At 44.7% G+C, this 26,989-nt stretch overlaps 1 protein-coding gene across 1 annotated transcript in view; it reads left to right on the top strand.

Annotated features, from left to right (window-relative positions):
- Nucleotides 1-25,643, top strand: part of LOC143934389 (indolethylamine N-methyltransferase-like) — a 68,317-nt gene extending 42,674 nt beyond the window's left edge. The window contains exon 3 of the mRNA XM_077457957.1: nt 25,220-25,643. Within this exon, the coding sequence (XP_077314083.1) occupies nt 25,220-25,643 (424 nt within the window). The remainder of the gene's footprint in view (nt 1-25,219) is intronic.
- Nucleotides 25,644-26,989: the final 1,346 nt, after the last annotated feature.

The raw sequence follows: 26,989 nt of genomic DNA, 5'->3' as shown, positions 1-26,989 counted from the left end.
GCCCATAAATCCACCTTACATTACACCCACTATGCCTTGCAACCCACTCTATACAGAAGAATGTCAGCTGTCCCTTGTTCTGGAGGTTCTCAGACTAAAGGAGGCCAGGGACCTTGCTACAACAGATATGTTGGAGCAGCTAGTGAATATTAGAGTGGTGTATTAGGCTGCCCATAGATGAGCGGGCTGAATGAAAAAAAAACGAATTAGATCCCCCTATCCACACATTCAAGGTGGATGAATGAATCCTCCCTGCTGTGTCATTGTCTTCCTGAAGCACTGATCGAGCGTAAAGAATTCAGCAGGGTGGTTGTACAGAAGTCAATCAGTAGATCGACTTCTGTACAACTACAGTGCCCACACATAAATCAAAATTCAGCTAGTCCCTGCTGAACCAGTCTAATTTCGATTCATGTATGGCCAGCTTTAGATAGTAGATACTGAAATATAAAATAGTGAAAGACACATACAAATCAGAAAACTGTATACTTACCTGTGCTCATTTTCCTTTATTAACACGTACAATATGTATGGCATCATACTGATAGTATATAACAATATAAAAACAGGGTGAAAATTACCTATAAAGTTTAAAGGAGAAGTCCAACCAAAGCTTGTTTGGCTGGGCTTCTCCTATGGATCACAGGAGTGCAATTTGTTTTGCACTCCTGTGACCCATTTTCAGTAGAGAGTGGACTGAAGTCCACTCTCTGCTGTCATCATGGATATCATTCCAGGCACTGCATCATCCCGACAATGGGAGTTGGGATCTGCCAGGTGCCCGCAAGGTGCCTGGACTGACACCCATCTCAGACTCTCAGCGGGCTGCCCCTCCACAGCTAAGTGCTCCAATGAGCGCTGAGGGAGATGAGCAAAGAGCTATGACTGAAAGTCTACAGCTCTCTGCTCACGGAGCTGTTTTCAGTACAGAGGTGGCGGGAGACAGATGCAGCCACTGAGGTAAGTATAAATCTGCAAAAAAAACCTTACTTCTCTTGTAATTATTAATATTGGAAGTAGAAGAGAAAACTACAGATCTTCCAAAGTCCTCCATGGTAAGGGCAATAGGATTGACCCTGTCATGTGTCAAGGAGGTAGCATAAGATGACCATATTGCTGCCTTAAAAATCTCCAATGGAGTGAAATCTTCTGCATGTTGCTATAGACCAGGGATCTCCAAACTACAGCCCTCCAGCTTTTGCGGAACTACACATCCCATAAGGCATTGAAAAACTGACATTCACAGACAGGACTAGGCATGATGGGAATTCTAGTTACTGAACAACTGAAGGGTCATAGTTAAGAGACCCCTGCTATAGTCCAATGGTCTCCAAACTTTCTAAAATAAGGGCCAATTTATTGTCCTTCAGAATTTAGGAGGGCAGGACTGTGGACATTGGGAGTAGAGGAGGTCCTGACATCAGTAGGAAAAAACAATGCCCTTATCATTGGTGTCAGTGGGAGAAATCGCGCCCCATCATTGGTGTCATTGGGAGCAATTGTTCCCCTTCATTGGTGTCAGTTGGAGAAATGATGCCCTATTTTTTGTAACAGTGGATGAAAGAGTGCCGAAGGGCCAGATAACAGCAGGCAAAGGGCTGCATCTGCCCCTCAGGCCATAGTTTGGAGATCACTGCTCAGAGGCGTAGCTTGAAGCTTGTGGGCCCTGATGCAAACATTAACATGGCCCCCAACTACCACCCACCACTTCCACCGTGTGTGCAGATACACCCATCGCACACCAAGATACTCAAAGTGGCTTAAGAGTTTAGAGTTCCCAGAGTTCCTCTTTACATTAGAGAACAAGGGTCACCCCTGAAGAATCAGAGGGCAGGGATCACTACTGGAGAATCAGAGGGCAGGGACCTCTGACAGGTAATTTGGCAGAGCTCCTTTCCCATTCCAGCACTGTAAACAGCTCCTCTCACCTCACAATACACAGGGCTGAAATCACATTCCTTTACACACAGTCTATCAGCCTCCACAGGGTGTATCTGGCTTTTATGTTGCCATTCTGACCTGTGACATTCCCTGGTCAGAACAGCAGTGTAGTTGCAGTAGGCAGATACACCCTATGCAGATCATGGCTGACTGGCTGTGTTGTAAAGGAATGTGATTTCAGCCTTGCGGAGGAAGAGCAGTATAGAGTGCTGTACTGGGAAAGAAGCTCAGCAGCAGGCATATAATCCAGGGCATAGGGGGTGATCAGGGGACATTTGTGGGCTCAACTTAGATCTGGAGGGGCAAAGCCATGTGACACAGACTTTGGAGCCTGCAGCCCCTCAGGGACCTCTCAGGAGGTGTTAAGGGATTTGTTTTAGCAATTTCTGAAGGTTTCTCTGTCAGTGATGGCAGGTGTTGGGGGAAGGTCACCTCCCGGAGGTGTGTGTCTTTTCCCCAGTTGTCAGGGAAGTGGGGTAAGTGGACATCCCCGAGTGGGGGGTACAGAGAATCCTAGCTAGTGACTAGAAAACACTGAGCAGTGTCTTACCTCACCAGTGACATCAGTCCCAGTGTGGCTACAGGACGGCACTCTCCTCCTCTTAACTTGCTGAGCTCAGTTACCATTCCATGTTGCCAGCATACAGCACATTTCCCTATCCTGGGCTGTTCTCCCCCCATGCTCCTCTCCATTCAGGAAATTGCTCACAGCTCCTCCCCAGCCAATGAGAACAGAGGGATGTGGACTGTGGAAGGCAAAGGGGAAGCCCAGCACTGGAGTGTGGCTGTGGGGCCCTAGGGTAGATTAGAGCTGAACTTTGTGGAGTATATGATAATATGACAGGGAGGCTGCAGGGGCCCCCTGGAGCTAGGGGTGTGGTTTCTATTGTGACCCTTGCAACCCCTTATGTTACACCCATGTCACTGCTATATACAAAGATAAAGCTCTTATGAATATTCTGTAATACCAATTGGAACTTCCATGCCCTGGACAGAGGATGCCTTTTTGATTATTTTTTTCTAGCCATGTGGCAAATGGTTCTGGAAGTCAGTGGCTGTCTTTTGCATGGTCTTCATGGTAGCACAAATACATTTTCTGTGGCACCATATTCTTCTCTTTTACAGGTAAATTTGGATGGTAAGAGCATGAAGTTGGTCTATGATAAGCTTGGGAAAACTGGCAAGACTATTTCTTGATGTAACTTCCTTCCTGGGACAATTCTGACACTTCTCACATACATGTAAAAATCTACATTTGTTTTTGCTAGAAAATAATTTAGAACTCCAACACATTGCATATACTGTATATATATTTTTAGCAGAGGCCCTATAGCAGGGATATGCAATTAGCGGACCTCCAGCTTTTGCAAAACTACAAGTGCCATCATGCCTCTGCCTCTGGGTTTCATGCTTGTGGCTGTCAGAGTCTTGCTATGCCTCATGGCATTTGTAGTTGTGCAACAGCTGGAGGTCCGCTAATTGCATATCTCTGCCCTGTAGAATAAAATAATGGGTATTTGTGCAGAGGATTTTCAAACACTTTTTTTTTTTGGAAGAAATACATTTTAATGAATTTAGTTGCACACAAACACAATATAATACCACATTTTTGGTAAAATATATAAGATGATGTTACACTGAGTAAATAGATAGCTAACATGTCACACTTTAAAATTGCGCACACCCGTGGTATGGTGCCTAACTACGGTACTTAAAATTATCCATAGGCGATGCTTTAAACACTTTTACAGGTTACCAGTTTAGCGTTAAACAGAGTTACCTTTTACCGGCTAACCACTTGGGTCACGTGGCGACTGGACTATCTCTTTCTACTTCTGCAGTATGTTTTGGGTTTCGGCGGACCATTACTCAGCCTGCATCCTCACTAGTCAGCAGCATCCAAATCATGGGACCTTGACAACATGAGCAGGTACCCTTAAGCATTTATCATGGGTCACAGTGAGTACATCCGGGTTCCCTGGTCTCCGCTTCGGTCCATTGTGTACTTATATATACAGGATCTTGCTGCTTGGTCCATTTATATTTATATTTATTCTCATCTTCATTGCTTATGATGTATGCTTTACCTGAAGGCACTATTCTGGTAAATGAGCTTGGGCACATCCCAGCATGTACACAGGTCTAAACAATCTCAACAATGAGGCTAAGTTCTGGTCTCTGACTGGATCATATGGACTGCTGTGAACAGTTGGACAAATTACCTTTTTTGAGACTTTTTGATGGTTTATCTGCAAGTATAATGGCTCCTTGGATGTCTCAATCTGCCACTTTGCTAAATGTGTGAGCCATGGCTGATATTATTAAGTTACACAGCTGGAGCACTTTAGAGGGTCTTTGTGGTGAAGTACTTTTCTCACATTCCAAGGAGTCAGGAGAAGTGGCAGCTTTGGTCACCCCCGCTGGAAGAGAGAGACAGAATGAGTGAAGTGGAGGCTTTGGTGGGCTAGGTCAGTGCTGCAGCAGAGTATCGAGGCCTGCAGGGGCTGCAGCAGCAGCTATCAGACATGCTGGGGGGTCAGGAGCGGCTCCCTCATCTGCTACTTCCCCATCTGCTCGGAAACGGGCTAGGATGGTTCCCCCTCCTGAGTGCCTGAGTCCTTCACCTGTCCCCCAGGTCTAGCATCCATGTAGGAGCCCCTGTCTCAGAGACCCTCCAGGGCCTGCTGCTGGGCTTTCTTCTCCAAGTCCCAATGGGGGTCCCAGGAGGAATCCTCATCGCCGGTGGGACCTGCGGGCGGGGGGCATCCTGCTCTTACCCCCTTCTCCCCCTCTCTTCAGATGCCAAAGCTTGCAGCTGGCCCCTGCTGAGGTGCCAAATGAGGGTGGGGCGGCTCAGCGTGGGAGACGATCAAGAACACGCAGTGGGGGGTGTCACGGCCCCTCAGCTGCTCCCAGTGGGAGATCATCTGCCCTGGATGCTGGAGGAGATCACACCGATGGGCATCTGCTTTACACCCCTGCCTGCCACCACCACAGGGATTCAGAGCCTTTGGCTCTCTCTGTGGCTTCAGTGCAGAGAGAATCTCAGCCAGCAATTAGATCAGCTATGGGTGGCAGGAGGGCTTGGGCTCCCTCTGCTGGACCTCAAGCGCTGCTACAGGTAATGCCAGTGGAAGGAGGCTGGAGACTTGAGCTGGGGGATCCCCCTTAAAGAGACAGCATGTCCCTGCTGGTGCTGAGGGTTTTAAGGTACCCCGCAGCTCATCATCCTTGCAAGATACAGCTGGGGCAGATGATGATGCTTCTGGGATCCCTGAGCCAGAGTCACCAGAATGCAGGGTTACACACTTTGGAATCTATTGCAACACGGTTTGGGATTCCTCTAGCGCCTGAAACCACGGAGGCTTCTGCCACGGTCATCCAATTCTGGGGTATTGTCATTGACACGCGAATTATGGAATTTTGCTTGCCAATTGACAATTTGGAAGATCTGTATCAGATGGTTGACGAGGTCTAAACAGCAGTCCCGATTGGGTATGCTTAATTTTGCCTGCCGCATTATGCCTCTGGCTCTAAGTTTCGGGATCATCAAATTTGTTATCTTTGCGACAACATGGAGGTGGTGGAAGTTGTGTCCAGCCTGTCTGCCTCACCACCGCCGATGCTTACTGCGTCACCCTGTCTTGTGGTGTTCAAATTGTTTTGTGCAAGCTGTTCATGTCCCAGGTGTTTTAAATTCCATTGCCGATTCATTGTCTCATTTCCAGTGGGATAGGTTCTGAAGGCTGGCAGTGGCAGCAGAACAGCAGGGAGTTCCTTGTCCCGAGCAGCTGTGGAGACTGGCGGAGTAGCAGGGGAGCTGTTACGTCAATTTGTGAGGGAAAGTACGTGGGCTGGATATTCGTTGGTTTGGGGTGAGTGGTACGCTTTGATAAGTTTGGTCGGTGGTTGTTTTTTCCACTCCGGATCAATTGTCTTTGCTTTTGGATTTTTTTTGTTATAATGGAATTTGCCAGGGGCACATCAGTTTCGTAACTGAACAGGAGCTTGGCCGCTTTAGCTTTCCTCTTCCGGATGCATGGCTTGAGTGATGTTACCAAAGACTTTATAGTGAGACAGACCATGAAGGGTTGCACGGTACCAAGGTTGCAAGATACCAGTCCCAGTCTTGTTTGATTTGCGTCAGAAATTAGTGGAGGAGTTGCCCGGGGTCTACACCTCTGCTTATGAGGTGCAGTTGTTCACTGTAACTTTTGCACGGGCCTTTTTTGGGGCATTCCAGATTGGGTAACTGGTTAGCAAGAACAGGAGTTGCGTGGGTGGGCTGCAAGCCTCGTATATGACAGTGGTTGACAACTGCGTCTGGATTTATACTGGGAAATCTAAAACTGATTAGTTGGGAAAGGGGGTTACTGTGTCCTTGTTTTGGGTGCTGCCAGCCTCGGTTTGCCTAGTCTCTTCTGTTTAGTGGTTTGTCGAGGCGAGGGGGTCGGCACTTGGCAAAAGAGAAGATGCCTTTTTTTGCTGCGCGAGGATGGATTGTCCTTGTTGCAATTTCAGTTTTTGGCAGTTTTTTGCTGTTGTTTGGCTGGGGCCTGCAGCTGGATTTTTCCCAGTTCAATACTCATTCCTTTCGTGTGTGTGTGGGGGGGGGGGGGGCTGCGGAGGCAGCCAGGTGGGGTTTTGACCCTCAGGTTGTGAGATGCATAGGGAGGTGGGAGTCCGATTGTTTTAAGATTCATGTTTTCCCTCATTTGCTCTGAAGTTGTCAGCTGTCAGCTGTTCTTTACATTGTGTTTTTTCGTGTGGCTCTGTTTTCTTTTGTTTTCTTTCAGATCTTCCTCCTGGGTTTGTCTGGATCTTGGGAGATTCCTGTTTTTGGAGGGCTGTGAGGGCTGGTGTTCATCCTGAGAGGAGGCAACTTGGCAGTCTACTGAGTGAGGCTATTTTGAAATGGCTGGGGAGTCGGGGCATGATATGGGGCCGGGTTCTTACTGCATTTCATTACTATTCTAAGGTCGACAGGCCCCCGGATGTTTTAGTGCTGTTGCTGTGGGTTGGTGGTACTGAGTTGGGGGTTTTCGGCCACCAGGGCCTCGATGAGGGATGTCAAATTTGACATTTGCGCATGATGCGCTATTTTCACAGATGGATCATTTTATGGTCAGATATTGTGGCTAAAAAGGTTTGGCGTTTTGCTCACTCCATTGGTCGTCTGAACAAGGTGAGAATTAAGTTAAACAGGGAGGTAGGCGGGTTTGTGGCTAAGCTTGGGGGCATGGTGGTTCGCCACCGGGAGCTGGAGGATCAGTCTCTCTGCTATTGGAGGGATGATGGTGTTCGCCTGAATGCAGTAGGGACAGATATTTGGTCTTTGGGGCTACAGGAGGGGGGTCTGAGGGCGCTGAAGGTGTGGAGGGATTTGCTTGAATGAGGTGTCACTCAAGCTAATGTGGTGGGTCAAGGGGTCTTTGGGAGGTCAGTAATTACATGGCTACATAATTGTGGGGCCCATCTAAGGTATATCACTTCCACTTGGTTAGTGGTGGTTCTCCCAGGAGCGAGGTCTCCTGGGGGAGGGGAATATGGAATAATGTGTGATGTCAAACGTCTTCAAGCTGGTTGGGGCACAGTGAGGACATGGACAATTCAATTTAAAATTGTACCTTAAATGCCTTGGGCATTACATTGTTGAATTTGCACTTATTGGTATGTTTTAATATTATGTTATTTTATTCTTTGGTTAATAAAATTGGCTGCTGGGGCCGTATAAAACCCGTGTCACTCAGTCTGTGTCTTTATTCTAAATTTGTAAGGACCTAGGTTGACAAATGCTTTAGTCATGTCTTACACATTGTTTTGGTAGAGGCTTCAGTACTTTGGTATGCCCCTACAGGGATTATCATATTATATTTTATATACCAAACATTGCTTCCACTTAGACTTTTCTCAGTGGACATTCTGATGGATATGCATGGCTTATTATGCTTTTTTTGCAGTGCCGTCACAAAGTAATCTAGAGTGATGCTGAGATATATGCGCATTACGTGTCAGCAAAATCCCCCCCCCCCCCAAATTGAGCTCTAATCCTCATGCTCACCCCCAAGTATAAATCTACCCACTGCTGAAATCCCCCTCCAAGTACAAATCTTTGCCCCATCCCCTAAATCCCCCCCAACACAAATATCCCTCCCAAAAAAAGGTCATGCCTCCTTTTTTGGATTATAGTCTATTCCACTATCAGGGAGAGTATCACCATCCTTTCATACGCATGTAATCAGATCGGGATTGAAAACATTTCTACCATGAGGGCTCCTTCACACCATACGTGCATGAAAACTGAAAAGATTTCACTTGCAGAGACATACGTTTCACATCAGTTTTCATATGTGTCAGTTATGTTCCCTGTTCACACCAATGTTGATGCCATGTCAGTTTTTTTCTAATCCAGAAAACTGCATACATGTTGCAGATTCCTGCGCAGAAAAAAAGCTGCATGTTGAGGTGTGAACAGGGCACGAGGCTATAGCCCCTGGATCACACCATGGTATAGAGACTCCAGTTTTTCTGCATGCGTTCTGCAAGGGCACAAAGAATAATGGTTCTCTATGTGCCCTGTTCACACCACAACACTGATATCACGTGTAGATTTTTTCTGTGCAGAAATCTAAAATGTGTATGCAGTTTTCCACACTGAATAAACCTGACATGACATCAACATGGGTGTAAACAGGGCACAGAACTGACGTGAATGAAAATTGATGTAAACTGATGTGAAACTGATCCCATCATTTTTCATGCAGGTATGGTGTGAACGAGCCCTTAATCTTGTCTCAAGGTTACTTTTTTCTATGGGCTACATCACAGTCTTGTGATATTTAACCACACATATTTACCTCCGAGTTCAGCACTTAATTTACTCCTGTGAATTACATTTTTTACATTTGCATATTCATCATCTTTGGTGGATTCCATAATATCTCATGAACCTACACAGACTATTCATATTATTGCCTTTTTTTTTCTCAGTTGGAGAGATCATCTATTCACTCAAGTGAATCTTGTAAATAGACTCATCCTACCTACGACATGCTTCAGGATCAGAACTTACCTCGGGCACATTTTATCATCTGCTATGGGTCTGTCATATTATTCAGGAGTTCTGGGCACAGGTGGTGACATTTTTGCATGACACCATGGGCTCACCACTGACCCTGGACCTCGAGTTGTGTTTGCTTTATCCTAATCCCGATATGGATACATTCACTAAAATTACTAAATATGAAACCCTATTCCTAGCTAGAAAACTAATTGCAAGAAGTTGGATGAACGCTGACCTCCCTACACTCAACTCCTGGATTTGTGAAACTAATAATAAATTGCCTTATAAGAAGTTTTTCTATGTCCATAGAGGCTGCCTGTGGACATCTATCCCTAAATGTGAGATAGATGGTTGCAGTCATAACCAACATGTGGGTGACTTCGGAATATGTGTTTCTATGCCACATGAAGAATAATAGACCAACTTGTGTACTGCTTTGCCCCACATTATGGTTACCCAATAAAAGGGTCCTTTATTAATGGGCCACGTGGCTTCTATTGGTAAAATTCTATTGACCTTATCACACCTATGCTCCACTTCTACTAACTGTTATTTGTACTCGGTTGACATGGATACCTTGTTTAGGAGTCAACCTCTTTGTTAGTGATTGCAATAATGTACTACACTGTCCATTGTACTGTATAGTGTTGTACTATTGGCAGATTCTTCCTTCACATGTACTTGTATTTGCCATCTTGTAAACAGTGTTATTCTATATAATCTCCCATGTGTGATGATTTAATAAAGATCAAAAAAACATAGGTAAAGCTCTTTATGGCCTAGCGCCTGTGCTTCAGAAACTCTAATGCCGTGTGCACAGGATCGGAATTATGGTCAGAAAAAGGTCTGATGGTTTTCACAACGGAATTCCGCTCAAGCTGTCTTGCATACACACGGTCACACCAAATCCCGACAGCCACTAGACAGGACTAGATGGGACTAGAAAAAGGAAGTTCAATACCTAGTAGCCAATAGGTTCCATATCGTAGTTGAATCTGAGCATGCGTGAGTTTTTGCACGTCGGAATTGCATACACACGATTGGAATTTCCATCAGGAAAATTGAGAGCATGCGCTCAAATTTTTGCTGGCAGAATTCGGCCAGCTAAATTCCGATGGAGCATACACACGGTCACATTTTCCGATGAAAAGCTCTCATCGGTCTTTTGCTGGCCAAAATTCCAATCGTGTGTATGCGGCATTAGACTAGATGTTATAGCCATGAAAGATGCTGTTTTTATGGTTAACTTCCAAATATTGTGTAGCTCAGGCCCCAAACCAGTCTCGCTGTTTGTCCCAGGTTATATTCCTTACTGGATGCATAGCAGCCAGGCACACAGCAGTTTTCAGTCTTACCATGTAATAACTAGGCAGAAAGTATCTTTTTAGGATTTATTGCCTGAATAACTTAAATAGGGTATAGGATGAGCCTTGGGATACTCCAAATCTAGTGTACACTTTAACAGATGACACCCTCTAGTAGTAAGTAACTTCTTCAAGGTGGATCTATAGTCTACATCTGACCAGGGATTGGTTGAGGCTGCATGAATATTGAGCCCAGTGAGGATCTACCTCTTCCAACCTACTATGTTCCTGAACTTTCCAGAATACAGGGGGAAGTAGTTGAGCCTGCAACCAGCAGAACCCAGAACAACCAAAATCCAATCCTGCTCCACTCTACAGAGAAGCCAAAAACTCAATTTACCTAACCCTATTAGCAACCTAACTAGGAGGGTGCTATAGTTGGTTTCTTAGAACAACATTCAAATTCCACAATATTTCAAAGCTGTCCTATTAAGGTCTACTCATCATAAAGGAATAAGACTTACAATTGGATGAAGAGCCTATCTGGTTGCTGAGAATTAGGGAAACATGAGTTCGATTTGAACATTGGCTGTTCGCCGAATAGCGAACATTAGCAAATTCCAAAGCAGCAGAACACCCTTTAAAAGTCTATGGGAGAAATCAAAAGTGCTAAATTTAAAGGCTTATATGCAAGTTATTGTCATAAAAAGTGTGTGGGGACCTGGGTACTGCCCCAGGGGACATGTATCAATGCAAAAAAAGTTTTAAAAACAGCTGTTTTTTCGGGAGCAGTGATTTTAATAATGGTTAAAGGGAAACAATAAAAGTGTAATATTCCTTTAAATTTCATACCAGGGGGGTGTCTATAGTATGCCTATAAAGGGGCGCATGTTTCCCATGTTTAGAACAGTCTGACAGCAAAATTACATTTCTAAAAGAAAAAATTAATTTAAAACTACTCACGGCTATAATGAATTGTCGGTCCGACAATACACATAAAAGTTCATTCCCACAGGGGAACCCCGGACCAAATTTTTTTTTTAAAAATGCATGGGGGTCCCCTTATATTCCATACCAGGCCCTTCAGGTCTGGTATGGATTTTAAGGGGAACCCCGCACCAAAATTTTAAAAAAAAATGGCATGGGGTAGTTACGTAAACGGGGTGACTCAGCCCCCTCTGACAACATGGGGAAAACCATAGGGAAGTCCCCGTGCGTCAGAGGGGACGGGGTCACCGGGTGGCACTGCCCTCCGTTATATGAGAAGTGTCAGAAGAACTGAAGCGCCACGCAGCCGAAGACTCCCGCTGAGGCGGATCGTGCGGAGCGGAGAAGAAGCCGGAGGAAAATGTGGGACGAGAAGAGCAGAGGAAGATGAAGAAGAAGAAGATGGAGGAAGAAGAAGAACACCGAAGGAAGACCAGAAGAAAGAAGATGGGAGAAGAAGCGGAAAGAAGAAGAAATTAATAAAGGACTTGTCAAAAACTGTCTATTGTGTTTTTTAACCTTTTTTGACACTTTTTTTGTGAAATGGTGTGAAATGGTAGGGGTACATTTGTACCCCATTACCAATTCACACGGGGGGGGGGCGGGATCTGGGGGTCCCCTTGTTAAAGAGGGCTTCTGGATTCCGATAAGCCCCCCACCCGCAGACCCCCACAACCACTGAGCAAGGGTTGTGGGGATGAGGCCCTTCTCCCCATCAAAATGGGGACAAGGTGCTTTGGGGGGCTACCCCCAAAGCACCCTCCCAATGTTAAGGGTATGTGGCCTGGTATGGTTCAGGATGGGGGGCGCCCCCCCTCTTTTCTTTCGGGCTGCCAGGTTGCGTGCTTGGATAAGGGTCTGGTATGGATTTTTGGGGGACCCCACGCCATTTTTTGTTTAATTTTGGCATGGGGTTCCCCTTAATATCCATACCAGACCTGAAGGGCCTGATATGGAATTTAGGGGGACCCCCACGCATTTTTTTTAAAATTTTGGTTCGGAGTTCCCCTGTGGGGAAATCCCATGCCTTTTTTATCAATGAACTGTTATATGTATTGTCGGACCGACAATTCATTATAACCGCGAGTAGTTTTAAATTACTTTTTGTGCTTTAGAAATTTAATTTTGCTGTCAGACTGTTCTAAACACGGGAAACATGCGCCCCTTTACAGGCATACTATAGACACCCCCCAGGTACAAAATTTAAAGGAATATTACACGTTTATTGTTTCACTAGAAGCATTATTAAAATCACTGCTCCCGAAAAAACAGTAGTTTTTAAAACTTTTTCTTGCATTGATACATGTCCCCAAACACTTTTTATGACAATAATTTGAATATAAGCCTTTAAAATTAGCACTTTTGATTATTCATGTTCGTGTCCCATAGACTTTAACGGTGTTCGAACAAATTTTTTGCCTGTTCGCATGTTCTGGATGCGAACCGAACCGGGGTGTGTTCGGCTCATCAATACTGAGAATGCTGACATGGCCAAAATATTGACTCTCAAAGTATTGTCCCCTATATGGTCTATAAACGTGTCCCAGACTTTGGAATAAATGCTTATCAATATAGTTGTGCCCTAGTAGAGATATCCCCTGAAGAACAATTCAATTTACAAATATATATTTCAAAAATATACAAATCTTTATTCACATTTCTCTTAACACAAATTAGATGACAAACACTTAAAACCATTTAAAAAAGATGTGTTGGATATGAAAGATCATGATTTGGCAGCAGTCTTCGTGGGTATGTTGAGACAGATCACAGTATTTAACCACATGTATTGCAGTTTTCTATAATTGTACACACCCATTAGCCATCCATACATGCCCTGGGGGACATGAATCCTTAATTAATGTTTTAAAAAAAACTATTGTTTTTTTCAGGAGCAGTGATTTTATTTATGCTCAACGTGCAACAATAAAAATGAAAAAAATCCTTTAAATATAGTGCCTGTGGTATCTGGTATGGATTTGGAGGGGAAAGCCACACCAAAAAAAAAAAAAAACAGCTTGGGTTTCCCCCAGAATCCATACCAGACCCTTATCTGGGCATGCAGCCTGGCAGGTCAGGAAAAGGGGGGAGGAATGAGTGAGTGGCCCCCCTCCTGAAACACACCAGGCCACATGCCCTCAACATGGGGGGTGGGTGCTTTGGGCAGGGGGGCTCTGCCCCACCCTAAAGCGCCTTGTCCCCATGTTGATGGGGACAAGGGCCTCATCCCCAAAACTGTGGCTGGTGGTTATGGGGGTCTGCAGGCAGGGGGCTTATCAGAATCTGGAAGCTCCCAGATCCTGCTCCCCATGTGAAAACCTAAAAATTGTGTCCCTCAATGTAAATCTATTGTCAATAACTCCGCCCGCCAACCCTAAAAAATAAATAAATAATATAACACTCCCGCCTCCTGGGATGGCCTCCCACTGAATGCCTGCTCTGCGCTTTGACATTTCTTATATAGGCAAGGGGCAGAGCCACCTGGCTATGTCACCCGTGTCACCGCCCTCACATGACTTCATGGAATGGTGCATGCTTGGCCTGTGATGTCACAAGAATTGTCAAAGTGCGGAGCAGGCATTTGGCGGGAGTCCGTCCCAGGAGGCATAGCGATTTCAATTTATTTTTATTTTTTGGGGTCGGCGGTGCAGCGGGTGGTGTGCTTGACAATGGATTTACATCAAGGAACACCATTTTTTTTTATTTTTTAATAAGGGATTTGTCAAAAACGTTTTTATTACATTTTGATACTTTTTTTGGTGAATGGGTAGTGTTACCCGAAACAATTTATATGCTGGGATCTGGGGGCCCCTTGTGAAAGGGGGCTTGAAAGAATCTGGAAGCCCCCTTTCACAAGGGGCCCCCAGTAACACTACCCTGTCTGCAGACCCCATGAACCAACAGCCACAGTTGTTGGGATGAGGCCCTTGTCCCCATCAACATGGGGGCACGGTGCTTTGGGGTGGCCCCAAGGCACCCACCCTCCATTTGAGGGCATGTGGCCTGGTATGGTTGGGGGGTGCTCGCTTGCCCCCCCTTTCCTGACTTGCCAGGCTGCATGCTGGGATAAGTGTGTGGTATGGATTTTGGGGGACCCCACACCATGTTTTCTTATTAATTTAGCTTGGGGTTCCCCTCCAACCCCATGCCAGACCACACCGTTTTTTATTTTTTTTTGTTGATTTCAAAATGCTTTATTGTTGAATAAAGAGTAACATTGAGACAAAGTGTCACCCACGCAGGGGTGTAGTAGGGTATAAAACAGAGAGATAATAATTTTCACACGTTTTCACAATGGGAACAAAGAATGGGCTGTCATCTTCATGTTTGATATGTTAAGAAGAGAACTTAATGATTGGAACAGATACATGAGATACACTGCAAATCATAAAATTTCAGCTGTAAATCGTCCAAACGCCCAGGCACCCCCAGTGGGAACAATCTGTGCCATAGGCCACCAGGCAAACCTCACCCTGGTTACTGAAAGTACCAGTGTATACTCACAGAGAAGAGATAATTGTGACTTAAAACTTATCACTACCAAAACCTGGAGACATTTTTAATGAGTGACAAAAGAGCAAGAAGCCCACACTGTAGAACGTGAATTATAAAATCGCTTTGTGAGTAGACAATAGCATATTTAAGTGTAAATTAGAAGAATGTTACAGTCATAGCCCATATTCCCATCAGCTAGAGCCAGGAAACTTGGTCTTTGTTGGTCTTTCTGTTGGAAAGAATTTTTGTCATGATCTTTAGATCATTGTTGATTAATGAAATTGGTCTGTAGTTGCTTACTTGGCTGGGCTCTTTACTGAGTTTGGGGATGACAGAGATGTAAGCAAGGTTTGCTGCTGAGTCTATTAATGAACCCTTTCAAAGAATCGGGTCAAATAAGGAGAAAGGACATCTATAAAGGTCTTATAATATTGTGTTGAAAAGCAGTCCGGGCCAGGGGCTGATCCCTTTTTCAGTTCTTTGATGACCTCCCTGACTTTGCCTTCTGTGATAGGGGAGTCCATGATGGAGCAATGAGAATCAGATATTTTGGGGAGAGGGATATTGTCTAGAAAGGAATTTAGTTTAGGAGGGGAGCTGGGGTTTGTAACTGCATAGAGTTTAGAGTAGTACGAATGAAAGGTATCTAGAATCTGTGTAGGATTTTGGGTTAACATGCCCAATAGCGATTTAATTTTGGGTAGGGAGTGAACCCTTTATTTAAGGGAAAGCTTCACTGTGAGTTGGGGACCAAATTTTGTCAGAGAGGAGGTAAAAACTGGCACTCACCCATTTCAGGTGCTTTTCTGCACTAGAGGTAAGGGCTGTATTCAGGGCTATTCTAACTACGTCAAGTTTAGACAGAGAGGCGGGTGTAGGTTTGCTCTTGTGTGTTTTGCACAGGGATTGAAAGTCCTTCTCTAGTTTAAGTATGTCTAATCATTTATTTTTTGTTTTAGGCGTGATGCTAGTTGGGTGAGTTTTCCCCTCATGACCGCTTTATGAGCCCCCCATAAAGAGCTTGGAGAGATGCCTGTAGTTTCATGGAAGTGGAAGAATTCCTGTAGCTCCTTCTCTAGTATAGTACAGTGTATTGGGTTGATAAGAAGAGTCTCATTGAGGCATCACTGGGGTGGGCCTGTCTGAGGTAGGGATCCTGTAATTTTGAGGGTGACTATAGAATGATCTAACCAGGGGACCTCACATATGGAGGATTGGGACGCTAAGTGTATCTCTGAAGTATGTATGAAGATATGGTCGATTTGGGAATATGTTCCACGAGGTGCAGAGAAGTGTGTATAATCCTTTGCTTAAGGATTCAATTCCCTCCAGGTGTCTATCATCCCTAGGGAGTGAAGTAGTCGGGCAATGTGGAGGCTCTGTTTGAGGTGTCTTTTTGAGATGGGGATGCCTTTTGCTGATTTGTCTAGATATCTATATTTGAGTCACCATCTAATATCACCTTGCCTTCAAAGTGTGGGGTTAGGGTAGCTAACATGTAAGAGAAGAAGGATGCTTGCCCCTTGTTAGGGGCATAGTAAGATACCAGGGTGCCATTGATGTGACCTTTGACAAGGATGTAACGGCCTTCACTGTCTCTGACGGTCCGGGAGTGAGTGAATGAGATGTGTTTAGAGAGAAGTTCCACCACCCCTCTCATCCGCATTGGTCAGAAAAAATGTTGGGTAGCGATGGTGTAGGAAAGTGGGAGAGAAGCTTTTGGGAAGTGGGTTTCCTGGAGTAGGAGAAGTTCTAAGCCTCTGGAATGGTAGATGTGGAAAGCCTTACGCCTTTGGATCGGGGAGTTCAGTCCTTGTGTGTTATGGGAGGCTATCTTGAGTTTTGCTGTTTGTGGAGTAGGGTCAGCCGTCGATGTGACCCTACATGTACATGTGGATGGTTCCTACCTGGTTCCTTGGTGAGGGTGTTCTTGTCTGGGAGCAACTGTTTGAGCCTAGCCTGGGTAGCTTTTCCTGAAGGCACCTGGGGGGAGAGAAGAAGGCATAGAGGGTAAAGGATAGCCAGAAGCAAAAAAAAAGGAAGAAGGTGAGAAACCTCAGGGCTAGGGTAGAGGATGTCCCTAGATCCTGAGGGGCAGGGTTGGCATGCCGGAGGATAACGCCTCTAGGTCTCAGCAGGTGGAGTGGAAAGTGGTCTTGCCCTGGCCGCAGGACCCCCAGTAAAAATTGGTGGACCCTGAGGCAAGTAACCAGCATTAAAAAAAAATATTTAAACAACAATGTACAATAATAAAACATGTCTCCCATAAAGGGAGAGCAGTCTTGTTGTTCCTCTGATGGAGAACAGTAGCGGGGGATAGGGGGTGAGGAGAATGGAGGATGGGGTGGGTGGGGGGGGTTAAGGGAGGGGTGGTTGGGGGATAAGTGTTAGGCAGGTTAGGAGGGAAAGGGGAAGGTAATCGTGGGCAAAACAATACCAGTCCATTGGGTCCAGAACCCTAGATTGCGGTTCGCCAGTTTTTTTGGAATAGTCCATCAGTCAGGGTGGAGGACCTTGGTTAAAAGTAAAACAGAGAAAATAACATATTAAAGTACAACATAACAAGTGTATATGACCTAGTTGAGAAAAGTAAACTAGCCCGGCCACAACAATGGAGGCCTAGGTGGGTGTAGGAGTATCCAGTGTATCCGAATGTCCTGGGGAAGTAGGGCAAATCCATGAAGGATGATCGGGTCACTGGATCATCTCGGCGAGACAGATTCTCGGTGTCTCTTTAATTGTTGTTTGACCCACAGAGGGGTGAGGGGACTGTTCGGTGGGGGTCTCTTGGAGGAGTTAGGGCGGCTCTCTGTCTGGCGAGGGGAGATTTATTAGGATATAAACCCGAGTTGCAGCAGTAGACATTCACCATTTTGGGAGTTGCTAAAGCTGTATGACTTATCTATATATTGGAATTGAAGATGGAAAGGGAAGGACCATTGGTGCTTCATTGATTTTTGGGTGAGAGCATTCAGGAGAGGTTTAAGGGATCTCTGCTTCTGAATTGTGGTGAGAGTGATGTCTGTGAATATTTGTATTTTGTTACCTTGTATGGCTAGATTGTCTAGTTTGTGAGATTTCCTCATGATTTCTTCTTTCACCACATAAAAATGGGATTTAACCACTATATCTCGTGGGAGGCCATCTTGGCGAGGGGGTTGTAACACTCTGTGGGCCCTATCCAATTCAAGCCTGTGATTCTGGTTATCGGGGATGATAACTTTTATGAAAGATTTGACGGTGTCTTGTATATCAACAATCGATTTCGGGACACCACTGATGCGAAAATTGTAATTTCTGCTCCTGTTCTCTAAGTTGTCTATCTTGGAAAGAGCTGTTTCAAGTTGTTCTTGCAATATCTGGATGCAAGTAGTGTTCTGATTAGTACATGCTGCAGAGTCATCTACCGCTTGTTCAATGGTGTCCATGCGGGCTCCTAGGCTCTGCAAGTCAGATTTGATGGAAGATGTGATCTGCAAGGCATTTTGTGCGAGTCCTGCAGCTAGTATGTCAGAAAAGCTGCTTAGAAGCTGAGCTATTTCATGAGGGGGAATTTGGAACAGAGCTGAGGCTTGCAGGGAGTCAGCAAGGCTGTTAGGAGTGTTTAGCATGGGTGTGTGAGACATGCCTGCCAGGGATCTGCCCAAGAGAGACTCTGTGAAGGCTGGGGAAACAAGTAGATCATGCCTGGTGCTCACAGGGGTAGAAGCTGGGAAGGGAGGAGGTGGTGGGTCTGCTATGGAGTCCTCTGCTCCTGTGTCTGTGCCTGGAGGGGTCACGGCCACCATCTTGGAGGGCTCAGGGTTTGCTAGGCTGAACTTTAATTTCCTGTGTACCTCTCTCTTTTTTTTGGCTTACGACATGTGGGCGGGTGCTCAGTGTTGTCTGTCGGTTGGGGGTATCACTGAGGGCTCCTGCTTGTTTTAGCTGGTGTGGAGTGGTGCTCCGGACTATCGTGCCATTCTGGAAGTCCCACACATGCGCACTCTTTCTTTATGTTTTAACTGGCACTTTTCTTTTTTGCTCAGCTGTCAGTGGGGGGAAACCCCTTGACAGCTGATGACTCAACGGTTGTTAAGGATGCTGTGGCCGGCTTTTCGACCCTTTTTCTTAACAACCAGCTTACACTGTGCCCTGATTGGGCAAAGCTTTGCCCAATCAGGGTGCAGAATGCACTGTGCAGTGCTCATTGGCTTGGTATTGCATTTCATTCTCCCTAGCTTCGGAAGATAGGACACTTCCATCTTGTTGTTTATTTGAGTTAGAGTTTCCTTCCCCTTGATTAGAAAAACCAAGAAGTACAATGTTTGTCATGCTGCTCAAAGTTCCAGAATATTATTATTTCTGACCTTGGCGATTTTCCCTAGACTAGAATATCCTGAAATTAGTTCTGCAGCCTTGAGTGCTGACATTTGACATATTGTGATCCCATAAGTTCCCATGTCTAGCCGCTTTTGCAGATTCAATACCTAGAGCCAATTTGGCTTATCTGAAGTATTGATCTCGATATGCACTGGCATAGTTGCCAACTGTCCCGAATTTCCCGGGACATTCTCGGGATTAGGACATTCGGATTAGGACATTAGGAAATGCCCCGGGAAATTCGGTTTGTCCCGGGAAATTACATTTCCAGTTTTTTTGCCGCCGGCCACTAGAGGTCCGCAGCCGGCGGAGACAATGTCTCCGCCGGCCGCCATTTTTAAGAAGACCAGAAGTTGGTCTACAATAGAGTACCTGTGGCGCCGCCCACCCCCGCTGCCAGTGTGTGTGTGTGTGTGTAAAGTGCAGTGGGCAGCGCCACAGTTAAATGTCTCTGCGCGGCAACCGCGGCATGTTGGGGGCCAGTCTGTCACTGTGGATGTTGGGGCAGGGGCCAGTCATGGTATGATAATGTCGGGGGCCAGTCTGTCACTGTGTTGATGTCGGGGGCCAGTCTGTGAATGTGGGGGCCAGTGGTATGTCGGGGGCCAGTCTGTGGATGTCGGGGGCCAGTCTGTGAATGTGGGGGCCAGTGGTATGTCGGGGGCCAGTCTGTGGATGTGGGGGCCAGTCTGTGGATGTGGGGGGCCAGTCTGTGGATGTCGGGGGCCAGTCTGTGGATGTCGGGGGCCAGTGGTATGTCAGGGGCCAGTCTGTGGATGTCGGGGCCAGTCTGTGGATGTGGGGACAAGTCTGTGGATGTGGGGACAAGTCTGTGGATGTGGGGGCCAGTGGTATGTCGGTGGCCAGTGGTATGTCGGGGGTCCAGTCTGTGGATGTGGGGGCTGTGACGAACGCGGGTGTCAGATCCCTGCCCTCCTCGCTAACTGGCGACAAAGGACCGGCCAACCTCACACCCCGCTGTCACTTACGTAACAATGCCACACTCAGCTGCACCCAGCACAAAGATTTTCCATCTTGTGGGACCACAATCTAGGTGCGTTCAGCCTGAGAGCGATTGTCACTGGGCTAATTACACAATTAACCCTTTAACTGCCACCACCCCCATTTAAAAGACAGATCCGGGGGGACTCGTAATTTTAGCAATACCAATTATAAGTTTAGAATAAGCGCCTGCAACACACACTGCCACCACAGACAGGTCTGCTCAGTGCCTTACTTTACCACAGTAGCGCCCTTTTAAGAGACATGTTCGTTTATAGTTTGCATCAAGAGCTTTAAAGACAAGGTTAACACTTTTCAACATAAGGATTTATTATGAAAAGGTCAAGGTTGGTGCGAATAAACATTTACAGAAAAAGGATGTTTCAAAAAATAAAGACAATATACAGCCACAAAGAAATAAGGTAGGAAAAATACTTGCAATTAATGTCCGAGGGTTGATCAGAGTTCGATCAATGAGCGAAGGTAATCGGTTCTCAAACTTGGCAGATGTTCCTGCTTGGATGGTAAAAGGAGAACTGACCATTGCCTTGGCCTCTCCTCTTTTCTGTCAAATCAAAGGGGGTGTTGACAGCGACCAGTGACCAATCGTCTGGTCATCTTGTTTAGGGGTTGGTTGCTGGGAGGAGTCTACACTCATGACCCTGTCCCAGGTACACTTTATGATACATATTCATATCTCTGCCTCTCTATTGTTTATAAACTGCAGATATCCATTTTAGTGATCAGCATGATATTTGCTTCAAAACAAGTCCACACATGACAGGTTTCCCATTTCAGGGTTACCTAGGAGGAGTAAGGGGTCCCAGCGGCTTCCCATATGACCTGACATAGGGGTGTTTGGACTTGAAATGTTAGAAATTATCTGAGGAAACTAAATATATCCAGATTATGGCTGTGCTATGATGGCTTTGATAGTTATAAAAAATGTTGAAGTTTCAAAACTTTACTAATCTTTCTGCAGTCTGTGGTTGGAAGTATTTACGACGGGTATCTGTTGGTTCTCTGCATGGAGAGGGTGACAGTTTTACGACAGGCCGGAATATCTTGCCAGGCAACTTGAGCCTTGTTTATTGACCTAGCCTGGTTCTGTTTTCTCTGCTGAGATAACCTTTCTTTCCTTTTGAAGATTTTTAAAGGCTTTGGATTCCTAAGACAAGGGAGGGGGGATTTAAGATTATTCTAAGGTCAGCCAAACTGTCATGGCTGCGTTCCAAACAAAATGGCAACTAGTTACAATATATCCTGGCTCAGACGTGATATCGTTACAGGGGCCAGTCTGTGGATGGGGGGGGCCAGTGGTATGTCGGGGGCCAGTCCGTGGATGTCGGGGGCCAGTCTGTGGATGTCGGGGGCCAGTCTCTGGATGTTGGAGCCAGTCTGTGGATGTCGGGGGCCAGTGGTATGTCGGGGGCCAGTCTGTGGATGTTGGGGGCCAGTGGTATGTCGGGGGCCAGTCTGTGGATGTTGGGGGCCAGTCTGGAGATGTGGGGGCTGGTCTGTGGAGTATGTGGGGGCAGGTCTGTGCAGGATGAGGTGGGGGGGCGTTCTGTGGATGTCAGAGTGGCACCAGATGTAAGGAGGGGCTCCGCTGATGGACACAGATGTGAGGAAGGTACCTCTGATGGGGCACCTGATGTAAGGACAGACTCCGCTTGGGACACCTGATGGCATCTGGTGGCAGGCAACGTGGCTAGTGATGCGCTCAGGGCTCCCACTGATTCTGCATTATGGTGAGTTTAATCATTTCATTTCATATTACAATGTAATAATAGAAATAATGCGCTTTAATCATCCTGACACCATAACAATCATGGCGCCGGAATGATTGAAGCGCCAACATCAGGTATTTGGAGTATCTTTATCTGCTGATTGTCAAACTCTTGAAAACACATATTGCTATTGTGGTGTAGGATCGGGGGGCTGCTGTCCCTCCTTTCCCTCTCCCCCCTCCTTTGCCTCCCCCTTCCTTTCCCTCTCCCCCCCTCCTTTCCCTCTCCATCCCCCTCCTTTCCCTCTCCATCCCGCATTCATCTCAGACTCTAACCACACCCCTTTGAGCCACGCCCCATGTAAGCCACACCCACTATTTTACGCTTCGCGTGCACATGTGTCCCCACCAAATCACAATGACACCCAGCTTTTCAGTCTAGAAGTCAATACAGGCTTAGAACGATATCCAGAAAATGACACAGGATGGCAGGTTCACTGATGAGAGGATAGACGATCCTTCAATTTAAATACTCAGCCATAAAAAACGGGTACCCAGAAAGGAAGAAAAAAGGGGGACCAATAGTGAATTATGCTAAGAAAGCAAATGCATTGCGCTAAAAGGGTATACTTACAAACGTAAGCTAAAAACAGGCTTTGAAATTGTAAGAAAATGCAGCAAACACCATTAGGAGCGTTCCTATGAGACCGGAAGTGATGTCCGTGCCAAAAGTGAGTCACGTCAACGCATTTCACCCTCCCACAGGGAGTCATCAAAAGACCTAATTTCCGATTGGAACTGACTGCCTTAAATCACAAAAGAGAGAAGTACACACCCCTTCTTCCACCAATCAGTTAGGCACAGCGCCCATTTTGTTGGTTAGGAAAACATGTCGTCCCAATGGATAGAGCACACTCCACTCCACCTAAACCGCCATGACATTGGTTGGATAAACCTCAACATAATTGAACATCAGTTCCGTTGTCGTGGGAACAAATAAAAAACATAAACATTCCAATGCATTAATATACAAATAAAAACCATAGAAGAAAAAGGATTAAATTAAAAATAAGAATAAAAAGTAATAAGAAAAAATAATAAGAAAAAGAAAATGTTTAAATATTTATATATTTTCTACTTATTATTTTTTTATTATTATTTTTTATTTTTATTTTTTATTTAGTTTTATTTTTATCTTCATTTTTTTTTTATTTATATTTATTTTTATTGTTTCTTTTTTCTTCTGTGGTTTTTATTTGTATATTAATGTATTGAAATGTTTATGTTTTTTATTTGTTCCCATGACACCGGAACGGATGTTCAATTATGTTGAGGTTTATCCTACCAATGTCATGGCGGTTTAGTCCCTCATATGGAGTGTGCTCTCTCCATTGGGGCGATATGTTTTCCTAACCAACAAAATGGTCGCTCTGCCTATCTGATTGGTGGAAGAAGGGGTGTGTTCTTCTCTCTTTTGTGATTTAAGGCAGTCAGTTCCAATTGGAAGTTAGGTCCTTTGATGACGCCCTGTGGGAGGGTGAAATGCGTTGACGTGACTCACTTCCGGCACTAACATCACTTCCGGTCTCATAGGAACGCTCCTAATGGTGCTGCATCTTCTTACAATTTCAATGCCTGTTTTTAACGTACTTTTAGAAGTATACCCTTTAAGCGCAATACATTTGCTTTCTTAGCATACTTCACTATTGGCCCCCCTTTTTTCTTCCTTACTGGATACCTGTTTTGTATTTATTTACGTTGAAGGATCGTCTATCATCTCATCAGTGAACCTGCCATCCTTTGTCATTTTCTGGATATCGTTCTAAGCCTGTATTGACTCCCAGACTGAAAAGCTGGGTGTCGTTGTGATTTGGTGAGTGGGGACACATGTGGGGGTGTCTTGGTACGCCTGAAAAAAATGTCTGCAACATTTTTTCTCTGCCCTTTTTGCACACCAGATGTGAAGGTGAAGGTCTGTTGACTTCCATCCTCTAATAACATGCAAGTAATTTTTTTTTTCATTTATTTGTGCTTTATTGGGTATTCTTTGCAAAGTGAAATATCACCTCATTCACTAAGCTGTGGGGAAATTGCCCTTGCAAAGTGCAACTTCACTTTCAAAGTCAACAGTCTTTTTGTCTTTAGTAAACCAACCAACCCCATTGTCTTACCAGTTCAAGGAACAACAAGCAAACACAAACATATCATTTCAGTGAAAACAGCTTGTAAAGCAGCCCTCCAGAGGACCCAATTTAAACATAAAATATGACCTCATATTGACTGCAATGTAATTCAATTTCAAAATCCTAATGTAGCACCCTCCAGTGTGTGCTGCTAGAAGGGTGATTAGGCAAATTATAGTCTAGCCCAGGGATAAACCCGAGTCACTGGATCTAGGGCAGGGCTGGATGACTCAGCAGCCCTCTGATGCCTCAACCCTGTTTCTAGAATGTTGGAGAACATTCTGGAAGATAGTGGGCGAAAGCTAGGAGGGTTTGCCTTGACTATTTAGGGGTCTTTAGTCAACTCTCCAGGTTGGGGGCCTGGCAGGGAAATAATGAGCCATGCCAGCAGAGGAATTAAGTGGCAGAAGGACAAGCAGTGTTGAAGAAAGTCTATTGAGGCCTTTGAGGGACCCCTGCCAGGAGGGGTTTTACCTTGGGCTGGAGCTCAGGAGGCTGACCTGGTAGGATCCCATTACAGGAGTAGGAAGAGAAAGCAGCCAGGTGGGCTGGTAGTAGCCAGGTAGGCTAGCATTTCTGTAAGCAGTAGAAATGGAACACATGTCTATGAAGAGGCAAAAGGTTGTGTGAGATGCTGTTCAATCCACATTGCAAGTTTACCAAGGGACTGTTACTAGCCTGTAATGGGCTATTGCTGAACTAACTAGGGACTGTTAGTTTCCACAGGAGTGAACCAGCAGGAGCTGTACAATGGAACCAAGTTGGTGCAGGTGGAAGGAAGAATAGGAATCTGTAAAAAGGATGAAGCTGTCCCCAGTTTTAATTGTTGGGCATTTTTAAGTTGGGTATCCCATAATGCCTTACCCCATCCAAGTTATAACCCTCTAATAAAACAACAAAAAACAAGCCAAAGGTCTGATCACTGTGTCTGGATACAAGAAGGAAATGCTGTGTGACTGGCTGTGCAGCAGTGGGGAACCCTGCCATTAGCAACTCCTACGGGAGTAGTGCTACACTAGTATGACAATTTTATTTTAACTTGTCAAAATTAGTCTAACTGGATTTTGTCAGAATTGCTTAGCACACCATATCACTATATATTGAAATATTTCCTATAATGTCCATATTATGTTTTTTTTTTTTTTTTTTACAGAGATGAACTTCAGGAGAAAGAAATGCGCCTAAGATCGTCCATCGTGCAGATTTTGAAATGTGATTTTGAACAGGAAAACATAACTTCCCCGGTGCTACTACCACTTGCTGATTGTATTATCAGTGCATGGTTACTGGAAATGATCAGTAAAAATGAAGATGAATACATGAAGAATCTGGAGAAGATCATAAAGCTGCTAAAACCCGGAGGCCAACTGTTACTTATTGGGGCATTAGATACAACTTACTGGTTTGCTGGAGGAGAACGGTTCCATTGTTTTAAATATAATGAGGAGTTTGTGAAAAATGCCTTTGGTAAGCTGGGTTTAGTCATTGACTACTATGCAGTGCAGAGGAGACGCAATGTCAGCAATCTCACTGATTATAAAGCTATTCTATTCATTATAGGACACAAAGGGGAGTAGATGATTGAAGCCAATAACATTCATCTGGTGCCAAATAGAGCCAAATAAAATTATGTAACGACCTACTAACGAGAGTCAGAAATCACAGCAGTTGCGCTAAAGTCAGCAATGTTATTTTGCATTAATCTGTGTTAAATTGTGTTAACAAATATCACTATCTTAATAAAGATCATTCAGAATATAAATGTGTGTTGACTTGTCTTGGAACAATATTGTAATCCTTTTATGTATACAATATATCTTTTTATCTATTTATTGATAACCAACGCATTTCAGGACTTTTACTGTGTGCCTTTCTTCAGAATATGGATAAAGATTATATAAAAATACAATATCAGATACAGTGTATGGATAACATATTAGAAAACAAAAAAAAAATAACATTATCAGGTTCAATACCTAAACATTATTAAAAGTTTGAGAGGAGAAAAAATATAGAAGAGATTAATTCCCCTGTACACACGGTCGGACTTTCCAACAGAAAATGTGCGATTGGATCATGTTGTCAGAAAATCCGATTGTGTGTGGGCTCCAACTGACTTTTTCTGTATGAATTTTCGACACACAAAGTTTGAGAGTTGGATCTCAAATTTTCCGACAACAGAATACGATTGCGTAAATTCCGATCGTGTGTGGACACAAAGTGCCACACATGCTCAGAATAAATTACGAGACGGAAGCGCTCGGTCTGGTAAAACTAGCTTTCGTAATGGATATAGCACATTCAGCAAGCTCCAATGTTAAAAATTGTTTAATGCAGTGCATTCTCTTTTTCTTTATAATGCTAGAAGAATGAAGTTGTTTTGCTGCTCATATTCACACAGACTTCGCACAAACTTCTTTCTCTATTATTCTTCATGATTTCATGAATATAATATTTTTCTTCGCCAGATCTCCCGAATAATTATTTTAGTTTTATGTTTTAATATTTTTAAGTATTTTGTGGTTGTTTTTTTATTCAAGACCTCCATTTTTTTGGGGGTTATCTCCATAATTTTTTTGTGGGTTTTGTGTGTCAAGTTTCCACAACACTATTATTATCTTGTATTTTGAAACCTTGAGGTAGTTGGTTGGTGTCCCTTGATAATTTCACATTGTATTTAGGAAATGTACCTGCCTACTCACAAATAAACGGTGCTTTTTGAAGTAATAAAACACATAGGCAAGTATTTCCGAAAAATAAACTTTATTAGGGGGTCAAAAGAAAATAAAGAGGAATAGAGATGGCCTTGCGGTTCGCCCAGGAGTCGGTTCGTGGTGAATTTTGCTCGTTCGCAATTCGCCAAACCGGCAGACTTCTGGCACTGTTTGCGGCGGCCATATTTGTTTACATTGTGAAGAACTTT

This window comes from Lithobates pipiens, unplaced genomic scaffold, assembly GCF_037356315.1.
Source record: "Lithobates pipiens isolate NorthernLeopardFrog02 unplaced genomic scaffold, aLitPip1_a1.2 Scaffold_27, whole genome shotgun sequence".
In the NCBI taxonomy this organism is placed as follows: Eukaryota; Metazoa; Chordata; class Amphibia; order Anura; family Ranidae; genus Lithobates; species Lithobates pipiens.
The sequence above is the reverse complement of the archived record's forward strand: the minus strand, read 5'-3'. Positions and strand labels throughout refer to the sequence as shown.